We start from the raw sequence: 15,497 nt of genomic DNA, 5'->3' as shown, positions 1-15,497 counted from the left end.
AACAACAGTAGAAACAGCAGCTATCCTTCGCTGCTTATTATGGATTGTTATGTGCTGAGCACTTTACAGATAATCTCGTCAAGTGTATATGCATTTTCTTTTTTACTCCTGACAACCATCCTACAAAGTAGACACTATTATTATCCCCTCTTTACAGCGGAGGAAACTGGCTTTGAGGGATAACCTCCCTCATAGTGTTGGCTTGGTGCTGCCCTCCAACCTTTGGGTTTTGCTTTTTTAGTGAGGGAAAGCCAGGGAGAGTGGTGCCCAGGTGGAGTCACAGTTGAACCATGAAAGCAGTGAGGGTGGAGAATACGGGACATATTTTTCAAAATATTTAGAGGTAGAGCTAATGCTAATTGGTGATTAATTAAACATAGAGAGTGAGGAAAAGATAGTTAAGAATTATACTAAGGTGTGTCAGGGGCCCCTAAGACCACCCCCAGTTTTGGCGATTTGCTAGGAGAACTCCCAAGGTTCATCATAAGGTCATATTCACAGCTAAGATACAGCAAAAGGATAGATAGAAAAATCAGCAAAGGGAAAGGGAAATGGAGTGAAGGTAGAGGGAACCAGGTGCAAGCTTCCAAGAGTTCTCTCCCAGTGGATTCACACAGAACAAGCTTAATTCCTCTAGCGATAAGTTGTGACAACATTGCAAAGTGATGTCTACTAGGGAAGCTCATTACAGACTCATCTGGACTTTTAATTGGGAGTTGGTTCATAGGTACCCTCTGCCTAGCATTTATCAAAATTCCAGACTTCTACATTCTTTGTAAAAACAATTTAGGGACGGTGAGTCATTATCATTTAGGGAAAGTTTTATATCAGTTTAGGGAATTGTTTGCCAATCAAGTTTCCAGATGCCAGCCAGTGGCCAACCTTATAAGCAAAACTTTCTAAGGATAACAGTTTCTGCTGTGTTAACTCTTTCCATGCAAAAGGTTTACACAGTGGGTGGTGCCAATAACTGTGCTAGGAAAAAGAAAAGAACAGCAGAGTTTGGGATGGGGACAGAGAGAGAGTTTGGACATGTTTTACTTTGAAGAATGTGTGAAACAGATTCCAGAAGGCAGTTGTAAATAGCAGCTTAATGTTTAGGACAAGACTTACTGATTTGGGGCATGATCGATATAGAAGTGATAGAGTCATGGGATAAAGGAGGGAGAGAGACCCTGGTGAGAGAAAAAAAAACAAGAATAAAATTTGAAGTAAGAAGGAAAGGTAGAAAAAAAAGAGAGAGAGAGATAAAATGGACAGGAGTGGGAAGTAAAACATATTTCTAGGAAAGAGAAAGTCTCAAGGAGAGGAGCGTGGGCAACAACCCCCATAAAGAAGTGTGGCCATGTAGCATAAGGGCTGACAAACCCCAGAGTTCTTTCTGCTCCACAACTTCGCCCTTGGTAAGTTTGTTCAGTCACCGAGGAACTCTAGGCCTGTGTTAGAGTGGATAAAGGTAACTAGTCCTGGTGTCTGGTCAGGACCTGGAGCTAAGGCTAAATTATAATAAATAGTTCTCTTGATTCTAGCTGTGATTGGTAGAACTGTGTTTGTGAAAGCACTCCTAGCACTTCCTAGTAATTGTTGGGAACACTCGGAATGCATTGCCTCTTCTTTGTCCCCAAGAAAGAAAGTACTTTTGACACATTATAGAGATGCAAGATCTCTCTAGGGCAATGTAGTTAGGCCTGTGGGTGACTGTCTTACTACTTCCCTGGTAAAATGAGAGAAAAATACATTTATCTATGCTGGTCAATTGGTTTAATTAGTGGGTTTTATCTCACCGTGGCAAGATGCTAAAAAAATTGTGCATAGAGCCAGGTTGAGGTGAATAGAGCCACAGTATGTTAGAGTCTTTCATGCCGTCGTCCCACATCAGCTTATGCCTTTGTGGTCGCCTGTGCTTCAAAGTATGGAGGAAAACAAACAACCAAAAAAACAACTGATGTGCTCTCTGAGCAAAATTAGAATAATGTGTTTCACATTCCTCTAGCTGAGGGCCCAAGGAAGTCTCTTCACTCTTCTTCACCTATCAAACATAGTAATAAAAACCAGTAATAGGTATTTTCTCCAGGCTCTTTGACTACTATACTTAGCCCTCAGTTAAATAATTTATGCATTAGTGGGTCTGGACTTTCTTAGAATCTTTTCCCGGTGCTCTTACCCTTATTTTTAGCAATACTTTAAGATAATTTTAAACTGTGAGTGAAGTCGTGTTTTAATAATTGAGGGAAATTTTTTAAAGACCTTCAGTTCTCAAATGCCTTGTCAGCTTTATTTCTGTCAATAGAACGAATTACTTCTCCCATTTTTGGTCTCTTCTTCTGTTCCTCACTACTATTTAGCGCTCTACTTTTTAATTAAGGAAAGGCCGTTATTATTCCCACTTCTCTCAGTTGGACTTGTAAGAATAGCCTTAGAAAGAAAGTCTTCAGTTTATAAGAGTTAGACTCCCTATTTTGGGAAAGATTAGACCAAAACCCAATTCAGGCAAAAGAGCTTGTGTCCTGTGACTGAATGCTCCAGAGAAGGAATGCCATTGTGAAATGCTGACTGCCAAGTGGAAGTTACACTGCAACCCATGACTGGATTAATCACCAAGTCAAATACCCTTACTGCGGTGAATGATGTTTTACCATAAGTCTGACCAACAATGCCCCATTTCTGCGTCAATTATAACCACTAGCACTAAAGTCATGAGTTGTAGCTGTAAGCTATTTTAAATGAAGATACCTGTGAAATTCAGCTTGCTTAATTTAAGTATGGAGTTTTAAAAGTCTATTGCAGAACCCAAAAGAATTAAGTGCATATTTCAAACAAGACATATATCTGAATGTTCATAACAACCCTATTTATAATAGCCAAAACTGGAAACAAGCCAAATGTCTGCCATGGCATTTTTATACCTCGGAATATTACTTAGCAGTGAAAAAAAACTACTGCTATGAACTACTATGCTATGAACAATGAACTACTGCTATGAACAATGAAGATGAGTCTCACTCTACACATCTCATAATGTTGAGTGAGACTAGACAAAAAAGAGTATGATTCCATTTACACGAAGTTCAAACACAGACAGAACCAGTTGATGATGATAAAAGTCAGAATAGTGCTAGCTCTTGGTAGGAGCAGAGTGATGATATTGACTGTAAAAAGGCATGAGGGAGCCTCCCAGAGTGCTGAAAATGTACAATGTACTCCCTCAGGTGGTGGCTCCAAGGATCTGTGGTAACTAGCCTCCAGGAAGGCCCCCAATACTCCCCTCCTCTAGTATTCTGGTCCTTGTGTAGTTCCCCTTCTACCCTGGATCAGGACTTGTCTGTGTTATCAGTAGCATGAGGCAAAAGTGATGGCACATCACTTTTGAGACTAGATCATAAAAGCCATTATAGCTCTGCCTGATCTCTCTTGGCTGGCTCACTCTGGAGGATTATCTTTGTCTTTATACCAATGCAGTTATAAAATATAATTTTAAGTGGCTTTTTTCTTTCAAGGGAGAAAGGGTCTCCAGAGGCAAAGGTGCCTAGGGCCCACAAAAGTCATAATGCATCCTTGAGCAAAAGGAGGAATGCTATGGACTGAATTATGTCCCTCCTGCCAAATTCACAGTCGAAGATCTAACCTCCAAAGTAAGTGTATTTAGAATTAGGGCTTTTAGGAAGTAACTGAGGTTTAAATGAGGTCACGAGGGTATGGCCTTAATCTGACAGGATTGGCGACTTTATATAAAGAGAAAGAGACAGATCTGTCTATGCGCACACAGGTACCAAGGAAAGACCACATGAGCACATGGTGAGAAGGCAGCCCTCCACAAGCTAGGAAGTGAGTCCTCACTAGAAATGGAACTAGTAGGCCCCTTGATCTTGCACTGCTCAGCCTCCAGAACTATGAGATATAAATACCTGTTGTTAAGCCACCAAGTCTATGATATTTTGTTATGGCAGCCTGAGCTGACTAACACAAGGAGAAAAAGTTAGGAAAAAAAAAAAAAAAAAAAAGAAGGTAAGCAGAGTGAAGAAGTGCCAGGTCTATCAGTAACAGGCTTAGATATCACCCGGTAAAGTTGGTTGCATCTTGGTACCCCAAAGACTCAGCTCTATCTTCATTTCCTATTATTGAACTTCAGCCTTCAAGTTAGAAACTAGGCAAACTACAACCTGTGCAGTAAGTAGTGTTTGTACACACAGACTGAGGGAAAAGTTCTGAGACTGAAAGTCTACCTCTGTAAGCAGAGGCTGCAGAAACAGGCTGGCCACTCCAGTCTGCTCATTATAATAGAATTTATTGACCTGCTCTTTTTCTGACCTAGGCCGTTCACCCCTCCTTAGGCAGCCTAGTGGTCCCCTGCTCCCAGGAGGTCGCCATATTGATGCCGAACTTAGTGCAGACATCGATCGACATAGCGCACTGCAGCCCAAGCGATCCTCCTGCTTCAGCCTCCGGAGTAGCTGGGACTACAGGTGCACGCCACCGCGCCCAGCTAGTATTTATTAAGGAAAACTTAAATAGAAGACATGTCTTGGGTAGCTGCCAGAAAAAATGGATTCTTGCCTCATTTGGCAGGTGCTAAAGAATTATATAAGGTAAAGGTGAGGACAGTCATGGAAACTAGTACATTAATGCTAGCAGGTATGTCAAATTACTTTGCATGCTTGACCAGGTCAAGAGAACAACCTGTTTCAGAAACCAGCATATAGCAGGAGGCAAGGGAAGGGTGCAGATGTACGTCAAAATGAACATCAATTATGATCAGACGCTCTCTAACAGCGGTGGGGGTGGGGGGTGGAGGAGTTGCAAAAAACAATCTGCATTCTGGCCAAGGTCCAGTTTTTGGGACAGCCATGGGTCACATCATGGAATCACTGTCTACTTGAATCACTGTCTACTCTGAAGTTTCCAAATCAGTGGCAAAAATAAAAATAAAAAATAAAACTTCTACATATTAGAAGAAGTTAACTTTATTTTGTTGTAATGAAATTTTATTAACATGAATATACTGATCAAATCATATCCTTAGTCTAGACGATGAGATATAGTGGATGCTTAGCCAATGAGGCTACCCAGGAGAGTGAGGGTTAAAGAATATGTTTTATGTTGGACAGTGTGATCGTCTGTGTTGAAGGCTATTAACAGTCAAGTGAGATGAGAACAAAGGAGTTGCCCTTAGATTTGGCAACACGAAAATCAATGATAACTTTAAGAAGAGCAGGAATCCATGTGATTGCTCAGGAGGAAGGGAGCTGGATCCTTACATCACTCCTCACTGCAAAATAATCCCAGATGGATCATCGTTTTCCTGAAATCATTAAAACTGGAAATAATTTTTTATTTCTAATAATTTTTATTTCTGAAAATAGTAAATTGATAAAGATATCTGAAACATTCTAGATTGATATGTTAATTTTCTTAATAAATAGAGTTGTTATAAGTCATACTAAAAATAGAAAATAAAGAGCACAGAAAAAGAAATAAAATCATAGGAAAATATCCTTAATCACATTTATAATTAATAAAATACAAATGAAAGCATCACAATATTTTATAAAATAAGTAACATCATAGATGCCATTTTTCACCCATCAGAAAAGAATGGCAAAGAAGATGGAATCAGGTACTTCCATATATTTTAGCAAAGGTATAGATTGCAATCTCTTTGGAGGGCAATTTGGCAGTGATCAAAAATAAAATGTATACTTCCTTTGATCCAACAATATATAAACTTTTCCAACAGTTTTATCTGTATATGATTGCAAAGATTTAGGTACAGGGATGTTTATTGCATCATTGTTTCCAGGAACAAAGGTAACAAACCCAATGACCAACGGGAGATGATTTAATAAATTATGTAATGGATCAAAAACTATTAACATGAATACCCTTCCGTCTAAGTAAAAAGAATTTTGACTTGGGTCAACATTCTCCTCTCTCTCCCTAAGGGAAATGTTCAATAGTTTTTAGACTTCAATGAGGCAGTATCATGAGGAAAGCAGGGAGCACAGAAAGATGCAAAACTTTGTGGAATCTACCCAGCTCAGGAATGGGAAGAAGCATGTGGAAAAGGTAAGGTGAATTTATTCAGCATTACTGGAACCATGCAAACCCTTCACTATACCAGAAACGTAGTTTTGAGACTTGAGTTACTTATATTTATTGATTGAAATACTTATTGGTTGGTGAACTATAATTTTCATTGACTTAAGTGCTGCTCCGGCCTACATCGTTCTACCTTCAGAAATATTACATGCATACAATAAAATTCCATAGTGCTATTAAAAATAATGAGGTGTAAACCATATCACTAAATGTAAAAAAGCAAGCTGCAAATTGTATACTGTATGTTCCCACTTGTTTAAAAAGTTCATATGTTATATTTACATATATGTTTTCAAATACATAAAAATTTTCTGAAGGATATTTTTGTACATTTATAAAGATGCATATGAGAGACTTTGACCCACCCAACTTTTGGACCCACCTAAGCTGCTTCTAGTGGCTTTTCCATACAAACAACTTGTCTTGGCTCATCCTTTGACTTTCCTAAAATCTTTCAAAGGTTCACAAACCCCTAACGAGCTGCATCTGACGGCATGCCCCATATCTCTTGTTGAGCAGCCTTAAGCCTGACACTAAGAGCAGCCAGCCTTGATATGTAACTTAGCCTCTCCCAGGCACCTGCAAGTCTAGCACAGGTGGAATTCATCTGCAGATTGCTTTGCAGCTCATGCCAGGTGGCCCTAGGCAGGGTACAGGGCAGCAGCTAAACTTGGCCGGTGGAAAGGCCCCTCTCAGGAGGCAGCAAGACTCACAAGCTGGATCCACTGGAGCACCACCAGGGTGCCTCCACAGACAACACATCCAAAGGACAGACTGGGCAGGCACTAGAGTCCTGCTAAAAAGAATCCTGCTCGGTAGGGTCAGCCCTAAACAATAGTTCTGCCACCGTGGTCACAGCCAATTCTCACAACCAATCAACCTGGGGGGCAGTCCCTCCTATTGATATGCAAACATCAGACAAAGCTCAACTACAACAGGAGGGCACACACAACCCATACAAGGGAAACTCCAGCAGCACCTGGCTCAGGTGACCATGGAGACTGTGCCACTGGGCCCCCCTAGACACCTACTACATAAAGCTACTCTACTAAGACCGAGAGACATAGAAACCTGACCTAATACATAGAAACAACCACAGGGAGGCAGCCAAAATGAGGAGAAAAAGAAACATGTCCCAAATGAAAGAACAGAACGAAGCTCTAGAAGAACTAAACAAAATGGAGACCAGCAATCTATCAGATGCAGAATTCAAAACACTGGTAATAAGGATGTTCAATGACCTCAGCAAGAGCCTCAACAAAGAGATAGGAAACTAAAAAATGGAGACAGAAAACAAAAAAGAACCGGTCAGAAATGAAGAATACAATAACTGAAATAAAAAATAAATTTGAAGACATCGGCAGTAGATTAGATGAAGCAGAGGTTCAGATTGGCAATTTAGAAGATAATGTAGCAGAAAACAGTCAAAACAACAAAAAAGAAAAAGAATTTTAAAAATTAGGATAGTTTCAGAGGCCTCAGGGACCACAAGAAACATAAAATATTTGCATCGTTGAGGTACTAGAAGGAGAAGAGAGAGCAAGGAATTGAAAGCCCATTTGAAGAAATAATGATGGAAAATTTCCTTAACCTAGCGAAGGAAAGAGACATACAAGCCCAGGAAGCTCAGAGAATCCCAAATAAGATGAACCCAAAAAGGCCCACACGAAGACACATCGTAATTAAAATGTCAAAGTTTAAAAACAAAGGGAGAATCTTAAAAGCAGCAAGAGAAAACAAGTTTAATACAAGGGAGTTTCTATAAGACTGTCAGTGATTTCTCAACAGAAGCTTTGCAAGCCAGAAGGACTTGGCATAAAATATTTAAAATGATGAAAAGCAAGGACTTAAAACAAGATTACTCTATCCAGCAAAGCTATCTTTTAGAATTAAAGGACTGATAAAGGGCTTCTCAGACAAGAAAAAGCTAAAGAAATTCATCAACACCAAACCTGTATTACAAAAAATGTTAAAGGGACTTTTTTACAAAGAAGAAGAAGAAGGAGGAGGAGAAGAAGAAGAAGAAGAAGAAGAAGAAGAAGAAGAAGAAGAAGAAGAAGAAGAAGAAGAAGAAGAAGAAGAAGAAGAAGAAGAAGGATCAAAAATGTAAATAATAAAATGACAATAATTACATATCTATCAACAATTACTTTAAATGTAAATGGATTAAATGCTCTAATCAAAAGACATAGGGAGGCTGAATGGATAAGAAAACAAGACCCTTACATAGACTGCCTACAAAAGACTCACTTCAGATGAAACACACACAAAGACTAAAAGTAAAGGATGGAAAAGGTATTTCACAAAAATAGAAATACATAAACAAAAAAGCTGGGGTAATAATATTTACACTAGACAAAGTATAGACTTCAAAACAAAAGCTATAATAAGAGACAAAGGACTCACTAATTACATCTCTGGGTATTTATTCAAAGAAATCCAAAATACTAATTTGAAGGGACATGTACATCCATATGCGCATTGCAGCATTACTTACAATAGCCAAAATATTGAGGCAACCTGGGTGTCCATCAGTGAATGAATGGCTAAAGAAGAGGTGGTACATATATACAATGGAATAGTACTCAGCCATGAAAAAAATGAAATCTTGACATCTGCAACAACCATAGATGGATCTAGAGGGTATTGTTCTCAGTGGAATAAGTCAGGCAGAGAAAGACAGATGTCATATTATAGTGGCTGAAAAAATGACTCTTACTGGAAATTACTGTTTGACTATCACTATGGGAACATAGGCCTTTGATTATAGGAACATAACATTCTAAACAAGCTTTCTGCTTCTGTAACCCCGCTTACGCACCTGACTTGTGAGTTGACAGGTAGTGAATAGAAATAAAATAGACCTTTGTGTTCAGACAGAATGAAGAATGAGATTTAGGGCTTAAAAACCCTGTACCTCTACATTTTGGGGCTGCTTAATTTGGGGTCTGCATACCCCTGGCAGACCCAGCTGGCTGAATAAAGAGTGTGTTTCCTATAACTCACTGAGTTCTGGTGGTCCATGTGTCTTTCGGGGCCTGGAGGCTACAACGATATGATTTCACTGACATGTGGAATGTAAAAAACAAAATAAATAAAGAACAAAACAGAGACAAACTTACAGAGAACATTTTGAGGGGTGCCAAATGGGAGGGGGGTTGGGTACAGCTGGTAATGGGGAAGGGATTAAAAAGTACAAATTGGTAGTTACAAAATAGTCATGAGGATGTAAAAGTATAGCATAATGGATATAGTCAGTAATATTGTGATAACTATGTATGATGTCAGATGGGTACTAGATTTATTGGGGTGATCACTTTGTAAATTATATAAATATCTAATCACTATGTCATACACCTGAAATTAATATACTATTGCATGTGAACTGTAATTTTTAAAAATAAAAAAATATTAAAAATAAATAAAAGGTTGAAAGACTAATGTAAAGAGGAAAAAAAGTAAAATGCTTTCTTCAGTATGATTGGCATTTTCATTAAAGAAATCAGTGGTTTTCATAAGTATTGCCCTTGTCTGAACTACCTGAATTTTTGAGAGTAATAATCCATTGGCAGTAACATAACACTAAAATATATTTTCATATTGAAGTATCTTATTTGAAAATAAGTTCTTTTAACTTTTTTCCCTATATCTTTTCTTAAAACACACACACCACACGAAAAGATGTGTATGTCTAATAATTTCATTTTCCCTCTTGTTTTGTCCTTTATTATTATGCAATCAATGTTGAATGTTGTATATAATGATAGTGGTATTATTATATAAATGAACAAAATGTCTCTGGATCTCAACCATGTTAAAAAAAATTTCAGAGAAGGAGAAAATATACTACAATGTGACACAGATTATCCACAATTGTGGAATTATAAATGATTTTTTATTCTGGTCTCTAAACTTTTATGTATTTTCAAAGTTTCTACCATGAACATGAATTACTTTATCAGCATAAAACATATCTCTTAGAAATAGAATAATTTATTTAAAAATAGAGCCAAGGCTTCAGGGCATTGTTGAAGCTATATAAAAGACAGAATGTGAAAAAAATATATGGACAAAAGATTTTTGTTACTGTTTTGTGGACATAATTTGTGGGCATCGTATTTTCTGCCCATCCCAGAAATGTTTCATATGTGCTTGAAATTTCTTTATTCAAGTCAATTATTTTGTAAAGATTTTTGTTGTTGTTTTTCCATAAGAACTTTGCTAAAATTGGAGGGGTAACTAACCCACCAGGATCCAGGGAATACATTACAACTGAAATTCTTGAATTTGTGCATTGGCACTTTCTGATGAGCTTGTTAAAAATGCAAACAGTTGGGCTCATCCCAAGAGTTTCAGATCCAGTGTGTCCAGGGAGGACTTTCATAAATTTGCATTAAGTAACAAGTTCTCAAGGTGATGGTGATGCTGCTATTTCAGCAACAACACTTTGAGTACACCCACCTAAAGCATATTACTTTATCACCATGAGCAAAGAGCGCATAGTTGAATAAGGGCCAAGAGGTCATCATGGAAGATCTAGGGCTGAAGAGGAAATTCCTAGAGTGTTAGTGCCCTGCCAGCCAGGTGGACATCTGAGGGCTGAGGCGGTGGGGAGGCAAAACAGTAACTGAATCAGCCGGTTTGTTGAGTAAGGATGGGAACATCACCTGCATCATGACCCTACCCAGGACTGGGTATGAGCATTGCTACAGACGGATATTTAGTCTTTTCACTGTAAATTGGTATCCACTGTAGGGAGAAGAGATCCTCACTTACATTTCTTTAACTTCAAAATGGAAATGGCTGGTGCTTATGAGGGGTCTCAATAATTGGAATCTGAGGGGAGCCGTTACCAGAAATGCATAGAATAAAAATAAGTGCAAAACCAAAAAAGGTTATAAGAAGCAGCGGTAAGGCAAAAAAGGAAGACTTCTTTATCTTCGTGTTACTTGACTTCACCTGAAACTTAAAAATAGGCTCTGGTTCCATCTCACAAACTTCCAGCGGTTTCTCGGCCACGCTTGGCCCCACCAGTAGGTGGTGCGGTTCTAGCGCTTTTCCGAACATGGGCTGAGCGAATGAAAACAGAGATCAGGTGACTCGGGGGCATCGCCCACCGCCGCGCCCCGCCCCTGTCAGATAACAATAGTCAGGCCACAACGACACCGCTCCGAACTTCGCCAGAAGTACCCACGCCTGGATTCCTTTCTGGTGACTGGGTTTGGGAGAACTTGCTTGGAGTACTAATTGGGCTTAATTAAACACGTATTCCGCTGAGAAACGGGGTCTCACTCGGGAAAACAGTGTCCAAGCACTCCCATTTGCTAAAACCTCGCCCACTATCTCCTGCTGAAGGAAGACAAAAAGGGGAGAAATTAGTTTAAAGCGTGAAAAACACACACTATGGTACGACTCCAGAAATCGTCTCCCAGACCAGATTCCAAAAGTTCAGCTACCCCCTGGTCTGGGAGTCCCTGACCCCACGCCGGGCCCCTAGGGGCCTCAGGGCCGAGAAGTGCAGAGCTGGGATACCAGGAAGCCGCTGTGTCAAAGTCAGATCTGGCCCCGCACCTGTCCCGCCTCAGAACCAGCCCAGGGCGAGCCCTCAGCGGCGCCTCCTAGAAGGGGGCGGAGCCGACGCCGCCGTCTTTCCTGACCTGCGCGCGCAGCCTGTCGCCGCTGGCGCCTGCTCCCTCTGTCTGCGAGTGCCGGGTGCTGACAGAGCTCGTGACACGGAGCTGAGCCGAGCAGAGCGGGACCGAGCGAGCCTATCCTCCGCGGAGATTCGCCACCCCGCGCCGCGGCAGTATGAGTGCACGCGGCCGGGTCCTGGGCCTCCTCCTGTTGCTGCTGTGCCCGGCGCAAGTGAGTGGCAGCCGGGAACCCGGGTGGGCTGTGGGAGACGGGGTGAGTCTGGGAGGGCTGCGGGCCGTGCTGCGGATCGGGTGTCCCAGCCCTCTGAGGGGGCGCAGGTCCAGCGGATCCCCGGGAAGTTGGTCTAATGATGGAATCCCAGAGGGCTCCCCGCTTCTCCGATTTCTTTCTCCGGCCACGCACTCTTCCCTGTGATCTAGAAGAGGATGGCAACTGGGAGCTACTAGTTTGGTTTGTTTTGAGCTCATTTCAGCTGTGGTCGTCTCATTTCTGGGTTTAGGTTGTGGAATCAGAAGGAGGGAGGAAAGTGGGTAGAGAGGGATAGCGATATCATTTAACTTGACTTTTTATAACCTTAATTCTGTCACATACATATGAACTGTTTATACATTTGTTTTGAGAGTCTACTGCTTTATTTACTCCAATTCTCATTTAAAGATGAAGGTGTAAGGGGAAGCAAAGAAAGGAAACAGTCAAACACCAGACTGGAACAGACCTAGTACTTTAAGTCAGCTTGGTATTCTAAAGAGTGCAAGTTGCTTCTTTTTAACTCCCTTTTACATCTTGGGAAACTGAGGCCCACCCCTCGAGTAATTGACTTGTCACAATAGTAGCTAGCAATGGGACCTGAAAGTTGTGGCCTTACTCCCTGGGTCAGCTTTTCTTGATTTAGTAGCATTGAGCATGAGCATCTCACTGCTATTTGTGAGTCAGTCTATAGTCTTCTCTTTGAAAACTGGGCGTCGGGCTGGGAGGGATGTGTAAAGATACAGTGCTGAATAAACCAGATCAAGATGACAGAGTGACTTCTGGGAATCCTGTGCCCTTGTACCTACTTATAGATGTGTCAGCAATGAGGGAAAGGCAGACTTAGGGTTTTACTCAGACTAGAAAACCTCTCAAACTTTTTTGTAGTTCACAGAAGTGGATAGGGGATGCTGACCCTGTATGGGCCCGAGAACCAAGATAACTGTGGCTTCCTCCTTCCTTATGTGTATGTGGGGGATCCTAGCAGTGTGGGCTTGCGAAGGAAAAAACATCTGTTGCCTGGTTGGGGTTTCAGGGAGGTGGTTTAGAATGGGGTCAGTGGATAGACCACTCACTAGCTCTGTGGCTTTGGTCACATTGCCCTTTCAAACCTCAGTTTTTCTGAAGATAATACCTCATAGGATTATGAGAGTTATTAAGTAACATGATATATGGAGAGACCTCATTGCTGTAATAAAAACTCAAGAAATAGTAGCAATTATGTGCCTTAAAGAAAATACAACTGTTCAATTGCCGTAGAGTTTTAAGTCGGCTCTCATTGGCAGGCTTCATACTGCTAAGTAGCTTTCACTTATCTCTGAAATCCTTTTACCTGGAGGTAGTATCTGGGCTGATGGCCACTGACTGAGTGCCTCTCTTCCCAGGTCTTTTTGGGTTAAGTCTCTTGCAGACCACCTGGACAGGTCTGTAAAGCCTAACAGGGAAACCATTATTTTACAAATTAATTCCCTCAAGCCTGCAGAGGCTTTCAGAACACCTGAACAGATCAGGGAGTGGTGGGCCGCAAGGGAGCTGGAGAAGGTATTTGCTTTTAGAGTTCTTATCAATGATAGCAGCTCATGTGGGTTCAGTCTGAGCCTAAATTACAGACATTGTACTCTTTAAGGTCTAAAATACATTTTGGAGTGATTTTTGCTTTTCTTAAAATGGTTTAATCTTTTGGCCTGAGAGCATTAAAGAATAACCATCTGAAAAAGAAGAAAATATGGGTAATATTTCTCAATCTCTCCTCCTTGATGCTGTGATCAGCTATAAGTAATCAAGGGAAAACAGGTTTTTTATTTTAGCGAGTGGGCAGAAAGAAAACGACTTGCTGAATAGATGTTTGTATTCCTTCCGTGTTTGTCATATTACCCAGAACAAAGACTCCCTGTGGTCATGAAGACAATATGATCACTCTTTCCTGGGTAACCCTTCCTCACCCTCCACTCCTTCTAAAAGGGGTGTTTTCATTGTGTTTTAAGGATGACACATTACCTATTGCAGAAGCCTGGATCAGACCATCTCTAATCAGATCCTAGGTGCCCCTTTCAGCCCCTTTCATCCACAGCTCTGTGAAGGGCATCTGCTCTCCAGCCAAATAAACTACTTGCCCATCTTCTAAGGCCCAGTTCAAATGCTCCATCACTCATGACTTCTGTTATTCTGTTTCCCCAACTAGAATCGCTTCCCTCTGAAGTTCTAAATCTTTGTTTAAATTTTTACAGCAGCATTTACTGCCTGGGAAAAGAGTTAAAAGACCTGGGTGTAGGTTTTGTTTGACTCTTCCTCTTACTAAGAATGATTTTGAGCAAGCCAATGATCTCCTGGAGTCTCAGTCTCCTCTGTAAAAATGAATTAACAGCTTTACCTACTTTCTCAGGGTGCTTATGGAAAGAGAGAAATATTATTAGAATTGAACTATTAGATTGCAGGCTCCTTAAGAACAAGACTGTATTTTATCATCTCTTCTACCAGGACTCTTTTCTAAATTACCAAATCATTGGGCTTTAGTGGGTTCAGGTGAGGGGGTAAGATGGAGGAGGGATTCAGAAGCTAGTAGAGATCAGAACTGAATTTGCAGTTGGTTGATAATCAGTGACCAACTATGGCCCAACAGGTTTTTCTTTGCTTGGACTATGCCTCTTATTTTGTCATTGGAATATGTGCTTTGGCAAGAAAACTTTAAAAAAAAAAAAAAAGCCCTCTCTGATACAAGTGTGCCGTTGAGGAATTTGAGAGGGAAGCTTCAAAATTTGTTCTTCTTATTGCTGCCTCTTAGACCACAGAGGAACTTAAATTATTGTTGTTCACTAATTTCATAAATATAAAGTGGTTGCTATGGACACAGTCTAGAATGTAGAAGTAGATCAAAACAATAACCTATATAGAAAGTGGTCTATAAACTGTAAAATACTATGTGTATGTTAGTATATCTATTTATATACTATTTATATACTGTCAATTATATACTATTTATATACTGTCAATAGTATTGACATACTATTTAAATTACATACTATTATATGTTTATAAACATATATATGTTTCTATCCCTGTCTTATTATAGATGATAGAAGGAAGGGGGAATATATTATTTAAATTATAATGCAAAGTATGCTCTAATAAAGATAAGGACAAAATATTATGAGGAGTCCATTTTGAGCTGACCTTTGGAGGGTGAGTTAATGCCTCCCAGGTGGACAAGAGGAAAACTGGAGGAAATAGAAAGTTACCTAATGATTTCTAAAAACCTATATTCTTGAAAAGGGTGAATTTTATGGTTTGTAAATGATCTCAATTAAAGCTGGTTAAAAATGACATTCTAGTTTTCAAGAACCTAAGGAAAAACTAGGACTTCGGTGCTGGGACACATCTAATCTTGTTTTAATCTCGCAGAACACCCTTTTCAATGTTCACCCCAAGTTGGCTGTAAAACAGTTCCAGAGAGTTCCATCAGTGGATGTCAGACCAGACCAGCCTGCACACCGAAGGTCCTG

General features: G+C 40.3%; 1 protein-coding gene across 4 annotated transcripts in view; it reads left to right on the top strand.

The window, feature by feature from the left end:
• The first annotated feature begins 11,780 nt into the window (after positions 1 to 11,780).
• NPC1 (NPC intracellular cholesterol transporter 1) overlaps positions 11,781 to 15,497 on the top strand; it is a 47,553-nt gene continuing 43,836 nt past the window's right edge. For 2 of the 4 annotated variants that reach the window (XM_016165249.2, XM_016165101.2), the window contains exon 1: positions 11,781 to 12,003. In XM_016165249.2, coding sequence (XP_016020735.2) covers positions 11,905 to 12,003 — 99 coding nt within the window. In that variant the 5' untranslated portion in view covers positions 11,781 to 11,904. The remainder of the gene's footprint in view (positions 12,004 to 15,497) is intronic. The other 2 variants (XM_016165166.2, XM_016165326.2) reach the window with 2 other exon arrangements.

Source organism: Rousettus aegyptiacus, unplaced genomic scaffold, assembly GCF_014176215.1.
Source record: "Rousettus aegyptiacus isolate mRouAeg1 unplaced genomic scaffold, mRouAeg1.p scaffold_m13_p_12, whole genome shotgun sequence".
In the NCBI taxonomy this organism is placed as follows: domain Eukaryota; kingdom Metazoa; phylum Chordata; class Mammalia; order Chiroptera; family Pteropodidae; genus Rousettus; species Rousettus aegyptiacus.
The sequence above is the reverse complement of the archived record's forward strand: the minus strand, read 5'-3'. Positions and strand labels throughout refer to the sequence as shown.